Source organism: Calonectris borealis, chromosome 10, assembly GCF_964195595.1.
Source record: "Calonectris borealis chromosome 10, bCalBor7.hap1.2, whole genome shotgun sequence".
In the NCBI taxonomy this organism is placed as follows: Eukaryota; Metazoa; Chordata; class Aves; order Procellariiformes; family Procellariidae; genus Calonectris; species Calonectris borealis.
The window spans coordinates 1075395-1089819 of record NC_134321.1 but is presented as its reverse complement, the minus strand read 5'-3'; the positions used below and the strand labels follow the sequence as shown (position 1 = coordinate 1089819).

At 56.4% G+C, this 14425-nt stretch overlaps 2 protein-coding genes across 2 annotated transcripts; one reads left to right on the top strand and one right to left on the bottom strand.

Annotated features, from left to right (window-relative positions):
* The first annotated feature begins 498 nt into the window (after window positions 1-498).
* CAV3 (caveolin 3) lies at window positions 499-5641 on the top strand. Its single transcript, XM_075158439.1, has 2 exons — window positions 499-615; window positions 3566-5641. Exons 1-2 carry the CDS (start codon window positions 502-504, stop codon window positions 3905-3907), a joined length of 456 nt encoding a protein of 151 aa, XP_075014540.1. The 5' UTR covers window positions 499-501; the 3' UTR covers window positions 3908-5641.
* Window positions 5642-7891: 2250 nt separating this feature from the next.
* On the bottom strand, window positions 7892-14041 carry OXTR (oxytocin receptor). The gene is made up of 2 exons (XM_075158438.1): window positions 13089-14041; window positions 7892-8145 (listed from the first exon to the last, which is right to left on the bottom strand). The coding sequence occupies exons 1-2, from the start codon at window positions 14017-14019 to the stop codon at window positions 7898-7900; spliced, it is 1179 nt and encodes a 392-aa protein (XP_075014539.1). The 5' UTR covers window positions 14020-14041; the 3' UTR covers window positions 7892-7897.
* Window positions 14042-14425: the final 384 nt, after the last annotated feature.

Genomic DNA, 14425 nt, shown 5'->3' with positions numbered 1-14425 from the left:
TTTATAGATGCGATTCCTGTCTCCCCTGAGCCGCTGCGTTTACAGATTCGTAAACAACTATTTCCCTCGTAAACAACTATTTCTTTCAGGCTCTCGAGGACTTTTGCTCCAATCTGGGCATTGTTCCTCCCATGCTGCCTCCCCACGCGAGGAGAGAATCCCACCCGCACAGCTGGGCTGGGAGCAGCTCACCTACCCCCTGTGCCACCCTCGCCCCAGCTCGAGGGCCACCAGCCCCCCGCAGGTGTGCCCCCCCCGGAGGGGACACCGCGGGGGCTGTCCCCAGCAAAGCTCCTTTAAGGGACACTTCAGGGCGGCCGCGGGAGGCACGACATTAATTTTAGCCTGGAGCACTGCCAGGGGCGCAGGGCTGCAGGGCAGCTGCTGCGGGCGGCGGGGGGGCCAGCGCCTCCACACCCTGCCCTCCCCCGGCCCTCCCCCAGCAGAGCCCCGATTCCCGGCTCTGTGACCGCCCGGAGCCAAGCTGGCGGCAGAGCAGCCATGGCAGAGGAACAGACCGAGCTGGAGGAGAGGATCATCATCAAGGACCAGCACACCAAGGAGATCGACCTGGTGAACAGAGACCCGAAGTGTATAAACGAGGACGTCGTAAAGGTAGGACTTTCTCAGCACTGGTTTTTAGAAACATCACTGCCTCCTTCATGCAATCAGTATATTGCTATTGTCATTCTATATTTGGCCTGACCTCAGCCAGGGCTGTAAGTCACTGGTATACGCCTCAAGCAGCAGCATTATCTTGGGCTGCAGGGAGGTAACCTGCTGCAAGCCCCAGCCCTGCTGCCGGGGCGTCCAGACTGCAGCCGGGTGGCTGTGTGCCGTGCATGGCTCCAATTAACGCAATATTTCCCATTCCTTGAATGCACCCTCCAACTTCACGGGCTGTAGCTTGAAAATTTATGGAGAGACCCTCCTCTGTACGAGTAAGTGGGGAGCCAAAAATAAAACAAGGTCAGCCCGTATCACTGATTTAAAGGGAACCTTGGAAGAAGACTCCTCATCTTCAAGACCTGACAATCTGAGCACCAGAGCATTTAGATACGTCTTGTCCTATTTGGAAGAAGATTGTTTCTCCCACACGGAAGCAGGAGGGTGCAGCAAGCCTCCTCCATCTATGTTTGATCAAAAGTTCTCAGTCTAGCTGAACAGGGAAGCATTTTCCCAAATGCTGACCACTGGAGCTTGGTTGCTCTAAGCTTTGTTAGCGTTATGCCAAAGATAATTTTGGCCCAAAGGAGAACAGGAGGAGATGGAAGGGTTTTGTTAAAACTGTGCTGAGAGATCAAAGAGGGCGACATGCCAGAAGGGACAAAGCCTTCTCACAAAGGCTTTGGAACAGGCCATGACCTTGATCGTACTGGTGAAATGCAAGCTTGCATTTGTGCATTAAAACACTATTACAGCTAAAACCGTGGGCATGGTCAGATTAAAAGCCCCCCAGATGAGCTGTGACAGTGACAGCCGTAGATGGGCACCTTCCGGCACAGCGAGACGCGCCCACGACAGCTGCCAGGCACCTCGGTATCTCGAGCGCGTTCCCGGCAGCGCGTCCCACATCTGTGCCGCGCCGTGCCAGCGCGTCTCAACAGCCTTGGCCCGGGGCTTGGAAGTGCGCTGGGCCATGGGCAGCACCGCCCTGCCGTCGGCCGCGAGGACCGGGACAGCCTTCAGCCCGGCTCACCCCCCGTGCCAGGCAGCGCTCCGGGCACACCTACCTGCTCCCCAGCTTGGAGATGTCGCCAGCTACATTGGGGGGTAATGTCAGCGCCTTCCACGCCATCCCCAGCCCCATTCCCCCACCCTTCCCCTGCCTTTTCCCACTCAGGGATCCCCAAAAGCCTGAAAGAGGATTTTCAAGCTCACCGCCTTACATGGCCACGCTGCTGCTTCATCAGCTTTGGAAGTTTTCAGAGCGTTCCTCCCGCCTTAAGAACAGCACGGCCATAGGGGTGGGGAGGGAGGGCAGAGCCTGCCCCGGGGCACGGAGCACAACCCACCCCGCTGCCGCTCACCAGCGTCCCGAAGGGAAAGCCAAAGCCCCCCACGCTCCAGTGGGCAGCAACACACTCAAAAACACCCTGGGCATTAAAGCACGTAATGCTCTTGAAGCACGGCAGGTAGAGAGGCGTCCAGCGGAGGGAAGCAGAGTGGTTTGCAGGCTGAAGGGCTCACGGGTTCATAAACCCGTCCCAGGCATTAAGGCACAGCAGCCAGAATTTGAGACCACGTTACAGTTACAGCAGTGGCACTGGCCACGGGGGCTTTGCAGAGCTTTAAAAGCCACCTCCCAGGCGATGCAATGGAGCGGTACCTGCATAGCTGGTCCCTGAACGCCTCGGGGCCGTGCCCAGGCTCAGCTCGGGATTCAGCCTCTCCGCCTGCACCGTTCCTCTAGACCCAGTCCTGGTGCACTGTTAGCAAAAGAACAGCCAGGCAGAGACTCTCCTCTTATAGCCTGCCACTCCCTTCATTAATTGATCCCCTGATTAGCTCGTCAGGCACTCAGGCAGCTGTGCAGTGACCCGCTGCTTGGTTCCCAGCCCACCTGGGCAGCAGGGCTTTCCCGGAGCCGCTGGCAGGAGCTGCCGGACCAGCTAGCCTGGCTGCTGATTCCTAATCCACGTCAATATTTCTCCTGGTACCTCCTGCCCACTCCAGGAAATTAAAGACAATGCAGAATGATTTTATGATCAAAGGGCTTCCAAAACCAGAATGAATATTGCAATTTAACATAAACGTACAGACAGACACATTAGCTTCCCAAGGAAAGGCCATGCTATTTTTCAAGACAAATAGCTTGGCTCATGTATTCCCTAGAAATGAGCTACACCACAATGAGATCTCTGTGCGTAGATCAGAGGCTTTTAAGAATATTTGTCATTCCGAGACACCCCCAATGCCTGCACAAACAGCACTATCCCATAAGGGCATGGCCGAGCCCATCTCTCTCCCTCTTCACAGAGAACACAGACAGACAGAACTAGCACCTCGCCTCCGCATATATAAATAAATAAATTGTAAATCAAGAGGGCTGTTGGATTTTTATTAGCACAAGCCACCTTCTTGCCGAGCAGGCAGCCCATGTCCCTGAATGCTAAAAAAGGGCAGGAACGCGCTCTGGCCTCCTCCAGAGTAAACACTCCCACGCACAGCTCCTGTTCCCGGAGTTCCTGGCTCCGGCACCTGGAAGCACCGTCCACAGCGCAGGGTTTGGGACCGGGGGATGTGTCCCAGAGCGGACAAGCCTGGGCTTTTGTGCCGTGGTTAAGCCTGCGTGCCGCGCTGCACGGGCTGAGGCCAGGCAGTGCCGGGAGCCCTGCGCCATCTCCCGCGTGCACCTCTGCAAGGGCAGGGGCCCTCCTCTGCCCGGGGGCTTGTCCTCGCTCGGGGGCGTGCAGGGGATCCGTGTCCCCCCCAGCACGGCCCTGGCTCTCCCCAGCCCCCTCCATTCGGGCTCTCCTCTCACGTCGCAGCGGATCCTCGTCCTTGCGCTGGAGCCCTTGTTAACCCCCCACACCCCCCTTACCTCCGTCTTCCCTCCTCCCAGGTGGATTTTGAGGATGTGATAGCTGAGCCTGTGGGAACATATAGCTTTGACGGCGTCTGGAAAACCAGCTACACCACCTTCACCGTCAGCAAGTACTGGTGCTACCGGCTGCTCTCTGCCATCCTGGGCATCCCCCTGGCAGTCGTCTGGGGCTTCCTCTTTGCCCTCATCTCCTTCTGCCACATCTGGGCCGTGGTGCCCTGCATCAAGAGCTACCTGATAGAGATCCAGTGCGTCAGCCGAATCTACTCCCTCTGCATCCACACCTTCTGTGACCCGCTCTTTGAGGCACTCTCCAAGATCTGCAGCAACATCAGAGTTGCTCTCCGGAAGGAGATCTAGGTCCCCACAGCCGCCCCAACCAGCCCTCGCACAGCACCCCTCTGCCAGGTTCCCCTGGCTCCTGCAGCGTGCCCTGCCCTCGGGCACACGGACACCCGTGCCCAGGGACCGGCGCAGTGCGGCGGGGCCCCGCGGCAGAGCTGGCTGTCGGGGATGCTCCCTGCAGACGGAGGCATGCCGGGCTGCCCCTTATTCCATCCCAAAGCCAGGAGAAGAGAAGCCCATCAAGGCTCGGCGAGCAGTCCGGGGAGAGCCCTCTGCTCTCCAGGACCCCCGGCATCGCACCCTGCTCCTGTGGAAGGGACTGCAGCACCTCCTGGACCATAGCCCTGGGCCATGACCCACAGCTGCAGAGCAAGAAGCAAAGGTGCAGAGATGCTGCTGGACAACAGACCAAACGCTGCTTCTCCATCCCTTCGGTCTAGCATGACACTAAGAGAAATACTTGCATATGAATTATTATTTTCTGCAAGTAATTGTTGTTGTGGAAGCTTCTGTATTAAATCAGGCTGCACAAAAGTTTTATGGATAGAATAGTGAAAACAAACTTTTTTTTCATGTGTGTTTGCATTTCAGCAAAGCTTTGAAATCCAGATCAATTAGTGCATGAAATGTTGTGTCTGCCTTCTGGGAGTATGTGCTGAGCCTGGGCCACCGGCAATTGCAAAACCATTTGTGGCAGTTTGACACTCGCTACTTAATTACGGGGCATCGTTAAGCTTTGCGGTCAGGATTCAACGGGCAGTACAGCAGGTGGGCAGCTGCCCTGCGCATCGCCCGTGAGCGCGCCGGGGCTGCAGAGAGGGCAGCCGGGCAGCACTGTGGGGAGCAACAAGAGCAAATGGCTTTTGATAACTTTGCTTGAGAAATGACAGGCTTGGCTTTAAGTAAAGCTTTGGCTTGTTTCTCAGGGAGAATATTTGTGACGTGCTTGCTTGTTTGATGCTGGGCAAGCTCTAGCCTACAGCAATGCATCTCTGTGGCTCAGCGAGGGCTGTCCCTCCGCTCCGCGCCCTGCCCTGCTCTAGCTGCCGTCCCGGCGCTGGGACGGAGCGAGGGAGGCTGCGGGGGGGCAGGACCACGCCGACCCCCCGCCGGGGAGGAGACCCGCCTCCGAGGCGCTGCCTCGCACCCTTCCCTCGGCCGGTCCCTCCCACGGCATCCCGCGGGCTCACCCAGATGTGCCTGCGGGAGCGGAGGAAGGAGCCTCCTCCGGGACACTGCCTGCTCCCAGCCGCTCCGGCTCCAGTGGAAACACAGGGACGAGGGGAAAAAACTCCAATTTGGAGCTACTTCCTTCCCTGTATTGACAATTAATTTGGTTAGTCCATCTCCCATGAAGCCGTACTTTAACTCTGAGGCACTTAAACACTTTATTGGCTCTGGCCTTAAGTGCTTTGCTGAATCAGGGCCCAGGAGGTCTCGTTGTTCAGAGGTTATTCTCAATTGTATTCATGTGCTTTTTTCCCTTGGCTTCCAACAAAGACTTGGAGCCAAAGTTTCTTGTAGTGCCATGCCAAGGACAAGAAAGAGCCAGATTTTCTACTGGTGCTCTTCCAATGGCTTGGATTGTGGCCTTACACTATTCCATAGCAATATAGCACCCATGCTCTAGCAACACCGGGCCTTGAGATGGATGGAGTTATACAAAAAAAAAAGATATTTAGATTTTTGTAGGGGAAAAAAAGTCTCCAAAAACATTTTATCATGAGTATTTTTTAAAGCTTTTTGTGGAAATAAAAATAATTAAAAACAAAACTGGGATTATATCCTTTTTAATGGCTTTTTGTTCTAGTAGTTCACAGCCTGAACCCAAAAAAACTCCAAAATTCTGATCTCCCCATGCAGTAGTCTATGGGTTCCCCACACGTGGAGCACACACTGCTCAGTCATCACCACCTCTATTTTGCTTTTGACCTTTTGGCAGTCCGTTCAATATCCTCAGATAAACAAACATGAAGCTCCTCTGGAGCTCGGCCGTGGGCTGCAGCGTCACTCGGCTGGAGATCGCAGTGTCCCCGCGCGTGGGGACGCGGCCCCGCCTGCCTGATCCCGTAACTGCAGCCAGTAATTGCAACCAGGGTTCGCAAGGCAACGCCCTGCTTCTCCCAGAGCTTCCTCCTTGCTCTGTGCATCAGTCCCGGTAAAGTTTATCCCACGTTGCATTTTGGCAGACGGAGGATGCGCAGGTCCCTGGGCTCCCCACAAAAGGGGACCCCCCCTCCTTGTTTTGTGCAGAAGCTAATTACTCTCAAGGAGAAAGAAGACGAGGAGAAAGGAACATGAGAGGAAAATGCTCTATGCTTTCCTAAGGATTTAAACCAGTCTGGTAAAATATGCTGAGACTGAATGTGCTGGGTTGTATTCAGCAAATTGCTGAGAGCTCACTTGAAGCTACTAGGAAAAAATCAAAGGAATGCCAGGATATGAAAGGTGAAAATGTCCCTGTTGATGACAGTGAAAAAATAAAGTACACATTTAAATGCATTTTTCATATTCATTCCCAGCACGTAAGGCCAAATCACATTACCCTTTGACTGCATGCAGGCCTTGCCTCTGCACATCTCCCCGGCTGCAGATCCGGGAGGCGGCGTGAGCAAAGGCAGGAGCATCCGTCTGCAGCCGCCGGATCCCACTGCCACCAATTCACGGGAAAGCTCCCACTGCCTTCAGCCAGAGCTGCACTTCACCCCAGCTGTCCCACCGCCACAGGCAGTGTCACAGCTAGCTTCATGCTATGGAATAAAGTGGGGTGCAGATCTTAAGTGCTTGGTGCAGTACTCTATAAACAAAGGCATCATTACACTGAGTATACTTGGGTCTTGTGTTTAAAGCCTTGTTTCCCATCAGTTTCCTTCATTTTCTTAGTCTAGGGCTCCTTCTGCACTTCCCCTCCCGCTTTCCGTCAAGACACAGTCAGAAAACTTTATTTACAAGTATTTCTTAACAATAAAAAATCCATGCCATAAGCATGACCTTGTGCGTTACATAGCAAGAAAATTGCATTGGTGTAAAAGAGTAAATGCGATCTGCGGTAAACCCAAAGCAAAAGCTTGGCCTTGGGGGACTCGACAGGATTGTTCCATTAAACCCCATGGAGACCAGCTGTAATCCCACACGCCTGCCTTTGGAGAAGCTTTTGAGCACACTCAGCAAATGTGTTATTGCACAGATCCCCTGACCCCGCAGTCGTGTCCGCTCCCCTGGCTCCTGCTGACCCGTGTGCGCAGCCTCACACCGCACAGGGAGCGGAGCTGGCGCGGGTAGGGGCACCCGGTTGTTAGCGTTGTCCCCCGGGAGGCTCGTCCCCAGCCCTGTCCCTGCTGCTCCCCCCAGCCCGTGGCGGCAGGACTGCCCTGCTCTGTGCCAGCAGTGCCACCAGCAGGCCTGGGCTGGGGGAAGCAGGGCTGGCACCGTGCAGGGATGCAGGGATGCAGGGATGCAGGGATGCAGGGATGGGACTGCCTCTACCCCGCAGCGCTTCAAGCAAAGGAACCGCACCCGTGTTGAGCGAGCAGTGCCCGCGGCTCTGCCCAGCCAGGCTCTGCCATCCCACGGGATTCCTGCTGCAGGTGGAGGTGGGGCCGGGTGCCTGATGCCCGCATGCCCGAGGTGGCACCTATCACCCTGTGCTGCAGCCCCTTGCACCCAACGGGGACGTAGCACACCTGCCTCAACAGTGCGGGATTGTTCGGGGCAAAACCTGCCCCTCCCGGTGGTATCTAAAAGCCACCGATGTCAGTGGTTTGGGGGCTCAGAAGTGGGTTCCTGGCGTCCAGTCTCAGGCAGCACTGAAACTTGGACCACAGAAGTCCTCCCCCGACTCCTGCCTCAGTTAAATAACAACCACTGTACATGCTTACACGTGCACAGACATATATACACCTATTTATATAGAAACCCCTTGCTTGTCCGGATCCCAGCTTTTCACAGGGAAGTGCTGGAGGCAGGCAGCACGGCGGCGGAGCAAGGTCCTGGCCAGCGATGCCCTCACGTCGCGGATGGATGCATGAAGCTCCTCTGGCTCGTGCTCTTGCAGCTGAGGACGAAGGAGGAGGAGTTGCTCTTCTTGCTGACGCTCAGGTCGCACGCCGGCCGCGACTTCAGGTAGCGCGTGGAGCAGCAGAGGAAGCGCCGCATCAGGTCGTGGAAGAGGTGCCCCGTGTACAGCATGTAGATCCAGGGGTTGCAGCAGCTGTTGAGGCTGGCCAGGAGCATGGCAATGATGAAGGGGGAGGCTGCAAGGCAGAAAGCATGGCAGTGTCAGGGCACGGTGCAGGAGACAAGAACCACCACCCTGGGGAGGCGGGCACTGGGCCCATGCCGCGGTGGGCTCTGCCGAGAGCCCCAGGCTCTGCCGGCACCACGCCGCCTCCTCCCACGCGAGGGTTGGGCTGCCCTGCCTGCAGGAACACCACGGTCAGTACATCAGTAAAGAAGAGCTGGCGAATAAAAAGGGGGGAAGCGAGTCTGGGTTTAAGCAACTTGTTTTTAGGTTTTTTCCCCCAGAAGAGCTGTGTTTCCCCCGCTCAGCTCCTGCACTGCTGCCTGCTCGGCGTTACCCTAGAAATGCCTTGGGAAGAGGCAGAGCTGCCCCCAGCATCATCTGCACAATTTGCCTTTATCGCACCCGGGGAGGAGGGACCGTAGCCTCTTGGAGTTGCCATGGCAAAGAGCAGGACCAGGAACAAAAAGAGCCAGGTGGCTCGTTTTTCCCCACCAGTGGCTACTTTGGGGCTGACAGGCAGCTTTCATCCACTCAGGCTGTGGGGAAGCCACACTCCCCCCTGGCCCCGGGGCGTCCCCTGCTCCTGGGCTGTCCCCACCACCAACACGTGGCCGACAGGACAGCGCCCACCAGCCCAGCCCCATCTGTGCCTCCCGGCCCCGGGGAACGGTGGCACTTTTCTCCCCCTGGATTGATTTTCTCCTATGAGGCACTGCCAGGGGAAATGATGGCCATTCCCATCTCAGTAATGAAGCCCGGGAGCCTGGCAATGGCTCCTGGCTGCAAATGTGGCACTGGGGACGGGAGGCAATGGTGGCGGCACGGTGCCAGGACGTCAAGTCTCCGGCTGCTGCTCTCCATTCCCAGAGCACAAAGTACCCGACTGTCCCACCTGAGAGGTCAGACCAGTGCCTTCTGGTGAGAAAGGGGACGGTGGGACTCGCACCCACCACAGCAGCTGGCCCTGGCCGAGCTGGGACAAGGAGGGGCAGCCCCGGCGCCCCACGGGGCAGCACCTCCATGAAGTGGCTGGGGACAGAGCCTTTACTCTGCTCCCCGTGCTTTCAGCCCATCTTCTCGTCTCCTTGTGCTCTCAGGGGACGCGCCAGCAGTAAGGATGCGTGCTTCGGTCTGGCTGTTTCTGGTCCCTTTCTGCCTCTGCAAAAATCTACTCGCAGTTTTTAAACTAGAAAAGAAGTGTGAATAATGAATACTAGTTTCCAAATTCACCTTTAACCAACTCATGCATAATTCCTGCTCTAGTGATGTCTGGTCCAACCACCTTTAATTTCAAGCATACGCTAAAAGAAGCCCTTGGGGAACGGCTTACAAGTCCTAGGCACAAGACCTGAAATACATCATGGCATTTCTACCCACTTAAAAAAATCCAGCCACGGCTAACTCAGCTCTTCTCTCTCTGTGGGAGATATAAACTGAATTTCATGGAGCTTACTGCAGAGCAGGTCTTAAGGATGGGCATCTCCCCTCCCCAGCAGGACTGCCGGAGATCCCCGAGAAGTGCTGCAAAGAGCAAGCTCTGCCCCTCACGGACCTTCCCTCTCCCCAGGCTCCGAGCATCCCCCCGCACCAGGGCTGGGGATGTTGCGCTGTCAGGAGGGATCGCAGCGCCCGGGGAAGGGCTGCGGGACCTCTGCTGCCAACGCTGCTACAGAAGTGAAATGAAATGAGCACTGTCCACTAATTCCCACATACAGATAGATGCTGTCACTCACAGCCCACGTCTCAGGGCACCAGCTCCCAAGATTAAGGGACCAATATAACAGAGTTATGCTGCTTCACAGCCTCACTGTTATCGTCAGAGATGCTTTAAGCCAACTTTGACTCAAAACTCAAAATGCCACATGTAAATTATCTGTAAGATGTGTGGAGCAGAAACTTCATTTAAACTGATGTTTTGTGAAGGGCGCCCGGTACTTAAGCCAAACCTGAATCATAACCTGTAGCTCCAACCCCCACTTACAGAGGCCGTAGGTTTGCATGGCCAGCAAAGGTGGGATCACCGCTGCCTGGCCCGGGTACACGTTACCTCGCTGACACCCCAGCCCCCCCCCAGGCACGCAGCAGACCGACGAGCCTGGCACCCCAGTGTTCAGCACTCACATTTAGGCACTTTCATCTCCCCCATGGCAGCCACGGGGAAGGGACGCCAAAGGGGCCGCCTGGCCCTGAAGTTCCGCAGAGCCGGGGTGCGGGGCAGGGCGATAGGAGAGAGGGGGAGCGAGGTCACGCGGGCGGGCAGCAGCGTGGGACCCCAGCCCATCCTGCCGCTCCACCTGGTACTGCTCAGGGTGAGGGTGCTGCTTCTGCACTTCGCTTGCCTTATTTTATTTAAGTTGTTTTATGAAGTGAGGAAGACCCGTGTAGAAAGCTACTGAAGTGGGTCAGTAATAGTAGGGTGAGATCTCTCTGATTATCACTTTACCAACTAGGAAAGGAGAGCTGCTTCAGTTTGTTTTCTGTACAGCCTTATCTTCTACCCCTGACACACGCCAAACCGCAGCAGACTTTGCACGCTGCAAAGGTGAAAGCATGGCCCATGGCACACCGGGCCGGGCGCCGGGCGGGAGCAGTATGTGAGTTTTACCCACGTCAGACCAAGCGCTGTGCGACCCTCTGCTAACACCCGAGACCTGCGTCTGGCCATGCTCCGGGATGCAATGCACAGACAGAAAATTGCAGGGTGCCTGCTCAGGATTCATTAGCATTCAGGTAGGTATAAACAGACCTTCCCTTGCCAGGGACACTCTTTATGACATCCTACATGGAGAGAACTAAACATTTCTTAAGTAAGCGACCCTCCACCACACAGCCTTTGTGAGGTGCTTGTCACCTCCCGGGGTGCAGCCCATCCATGTTGCAGCCGTGACAGGGCCCCGCTGCACAGCGAGCACCCTGCCCGCCTGCTTCTCTTCCTTCTCCGATGTTATGCCCATGCAGACTGCAAAGCCTGCGAAATGAGAAACAGCAAAATTCCCTTTCTGCTGCGGGGTACACCTCTGCCAGGTGCCCCGCGATGCTGCCCGGCCAAGGCAGCCCAAGCCTCAGTGCAAAGGAAAAGAGATGCAGGGCAACGCTGTCAGGAATGCAGCAGGCAAAGCCCGTTTCTTCTGCAGAGAGGTCTGACCCTGCCGCCCCTCTCATGCCTCTGGGCAGCCAGCGAGGAGGAGGGTGGGCCTGGGATGAAGGGCTGGGGTCTCTCGGCATTTGCTATCCACAATAATCCACCCGAGGCTTTTCCTCCCCGTGCCATGAAAGCCTCCAGCAAATGCTCTGGCAAAACTCCCACCCTTTTCTGCAGACACGGGCCCCCGAGCAACAGAGACGTGAAGGAAAGCGGGGTTTGTTACAACTCAGCATGGCTGGAGCTTCCCTCACTACATAAAAGCAAAGCAAAGCAGAAAAGAAAAGGCGTCGCAGGGCCAATTGCACAGGGTGAGCAAGGGAAAGTTTCCCGAGTCAGCAGGCAGGGCGTGATCTGTGAACATCCCAGCCACCCCCCCGCTCCTCGCCGCAGGAATCAGCAGAGCGGCAGAGGTTAGTTTGCCGATGAGTCAGGTGGAAGCCTTCAAGATTGCAGGTTTGAAATACAGCAAAAGGGAGAGATACAGTTTCATCCCGAGGCACGTCTAAAAGCTAGATGTTTCAACCAGCCTGAATCAGGTAGAAAACCAAGAGACGGCTGCCTGGAGGTTTAAAAAGCTGTGCTTCACTTCTCCACCTGAAATAAAAGGAGCAGAGAGAAGCAATAAAAGCAAAATAAGGAGAGCTGGAGCCAGGCAGGCTACCAGCTTCAGTTTATGTTAGAACAGACTGCAGGAGACATCAGGTTTTCCACAGAGCAACGTATAGCTAGAATAGGGTTAAAGAAGGGAAAAGAGTGCACGATGTAAGCGAGCCGTGCCCTCTGCTGCGAAGCCCTTGCCGCGGCAGGGCTGCCGGGGGAGCCGGGAGGGGGTCACAGCTCCTCGCTGGTCGTTGGCATCCCCAGACTCAGCATTTCTGTTCAGTTGGGTCAGTCTGTCCAAGGAGGACTTGTCCCTGGATGCACTTTTTTGCCCTTTCTTCCACCTCACAAACTTGTGCAGTTTTTCTTTTAAGCTTTCCCAGCCGGTTCTCCCTGCAGGTGCAGAGGCACCATCAGCCACCTCCGCCTGGGGACAGCACAGACTTGCACAGCTGCAAGCGTGCGAGACCAAGGAGGGTAATATATTTTACTCTGTCTGCAATCTTAGCGATGACAGGAGCAGCCAGCACCAAGTATAAAAAATGGCAAATCAGTGACACCACGTCCTTTAGGAAAAGCCTTTGCTCATAAATCAGTGGCTTTCTGCAGGAACATGATCCAGTCAGAGGTAAAATAACAGCAGCACAGTCCCGGGGTAGATGGAAACGGGAGAAGAGGAGAGGGAAAGAGGGCAAAAGAGTAGAAAGCAAAGAAGTCAGCGAGGACAAAATGATACAGCAAGAGAAAAGAAGTCGGGCACTAACACTGTGCAGTTTTCTCCTGCGGTCACCCCAGCCCTGGGCACCGGTGGGAAGTGCGCTCCCACGCAGCCCTCACCACACCCAGGGTGGGCAATCAAACCACCAGGGACCCCACAGCGGCCCCGGGAGGGCTGAGCTTATGCACCCGGGGACAGTGAAAACCTCCCGAGCCACCATCCACACCTGAGTTGCGGTGGCCCTGAATTTACCGGGGGCTAAGCTAGCCCTCACCTGCACTAGGGAAGCTCAGGCACAGCCACTGCTGCCTGTCGGGCAGTTTTTCCGAGTTCAGAACTTTTTCCTGTCTCCCTCCCAGCCCCCTGAGACCCGGCTCAGAACAGTTTCTGGCTGTCGCTCGCAGCCCCCGCGTCTGCTGTCAGTGCCCCTGCGGCCACTGAGCTAAGCAGTCCATGCAAACGTAGGGCTATGGGAGGGGAGAGGACATACCTTCCTGTGGAGCATTTGTGTCCCACACAGACCACATCTGCACAAAGAAAAAGGGAGTCCAGCACACTATGAAAGCTAACACTATGATGAAGGTCATTTTGACTGTCCGGATCTTGGCTTTGGAGATGAGCCTGGTGCTGCTGACCCTGGCAAACGCCGTCCCGTTGCGGGAGCTGGAGCTCAGACCCACGTTGGGCCCGTGAGCCGTCTTAAGCTTCACGTTCTGCCAGATTTTGAAGCTGATTAAGCCATAGCAGATGCTCAGCATCAACACAGGGATGATGTAGACCATGAGGGTTATCCAGGTGACATAGGCTTTAGGTCCCCAGGGCTGGATGAAATCTGCCCAACAGTCGTAAACCCCATTCCCCACATCCCTCAGAGAAAATATGTGGATCTGAGGGATGCTGACCAGCAGGCACAGCAGCCAGGTGAGGAGGACAGAGACCCGGTCTGCTCTCCTGTGCAGAGACCTCAGCGGCTGACAGATGGCCAAGCACCGGTCCAGGGACATCAGCAAGAGCATGTAGGTGGAAGCAAACATCCCCACTACCTGCAAGTACTTGATCAACCGGCACAGGAAATCTGGCCCATAAAACCTGAAGGTGATGTCCCAGATGAGCTGGGGCAGCACCTGGAAGATGGCCACGACCAGGTCAGCGATGCTCAAGTGCTTCATGAAGAAGTACATGCGGGAGTGCTTCTGCCGGGTGGTGTGGATGGCCAGCAGCACGCACAGGTTGCCGGTCAGGGCGAGGAACAGGATGAGGCAGAGGACCGTCACCTCCACCTTAGCCATGTCCTCGTTCCTTTTCAGCGGGTCCGTGGTGCTGTTCCTCCCGGAGGTCTGGTTCTCCAGGCGGAGGCTGCCGTTCCCCAGAGAGCTGTTGATCGTCCATACGCTGCTCCCCGCAAAGTACAACTTCTCCATGGCCAGCTCCGTCCCACATAGAGCCTGGTAGCAGAGAGGGCGGGTGGCAGATCCCCTAGGAACGCGTCCCGCTTTGAGGCAGCCGTGTCCCCGCTACGGCGCTCACCTCCCCGGGCTGTGCTGCTCCGTCTCCGCCTTCCGCCGAGGAGCAGCCCGGCCGCCCCCGTCCCTGTCCCCGTCCCTGTCCCCGTCCCCGTCCCCGGGGCTGGAGGGCTCTCCGGCGGCTCCTCCCTGTCCCCTCCCAGGGCACCCGACGCTTCCGCAGGCTCCTGCCCCCAGACAAAACCAGAGCGCAGGAGGAGGATGAGGAGGATGCGGGGAAAGGGCCGGCGGAGGGACGCGGTGTCCCCGTCGCAGCCCTCCCAGAGCTGCTGCACCCCACACCCAAACCCCGCTTCAGCATCTT

Coding starts and splice junctions, on each gene's coding strand:
- CAV3 (XM_075158439.1), top strand. CDS start 502: ATGGCAGAGGAACAGACCGAGCTGGAGGAGAGGATCATCATCAAGGAC. Junction 616..3,565: donor TAAACGAGGACGTCGTAAAG/GTAGGACTTTCT, acceptor CCCTCCTCCCAG/GTGGATTTTGAGGATGTGAT.
- OXTR (XM_075158438.1), bottom strand. CDS start 14,019: ATGGAGAAGTTGTACTTTGCGGGGAGCAGCGTATGGACGATCAACAGC. Junction 8,146..13,088: donor CACAAATGCTCCACAGGAAG/GTATGTCCTCTC, acceptor TCTGCCTTGCAG/CCTCCCCCTTCATCATTGCC.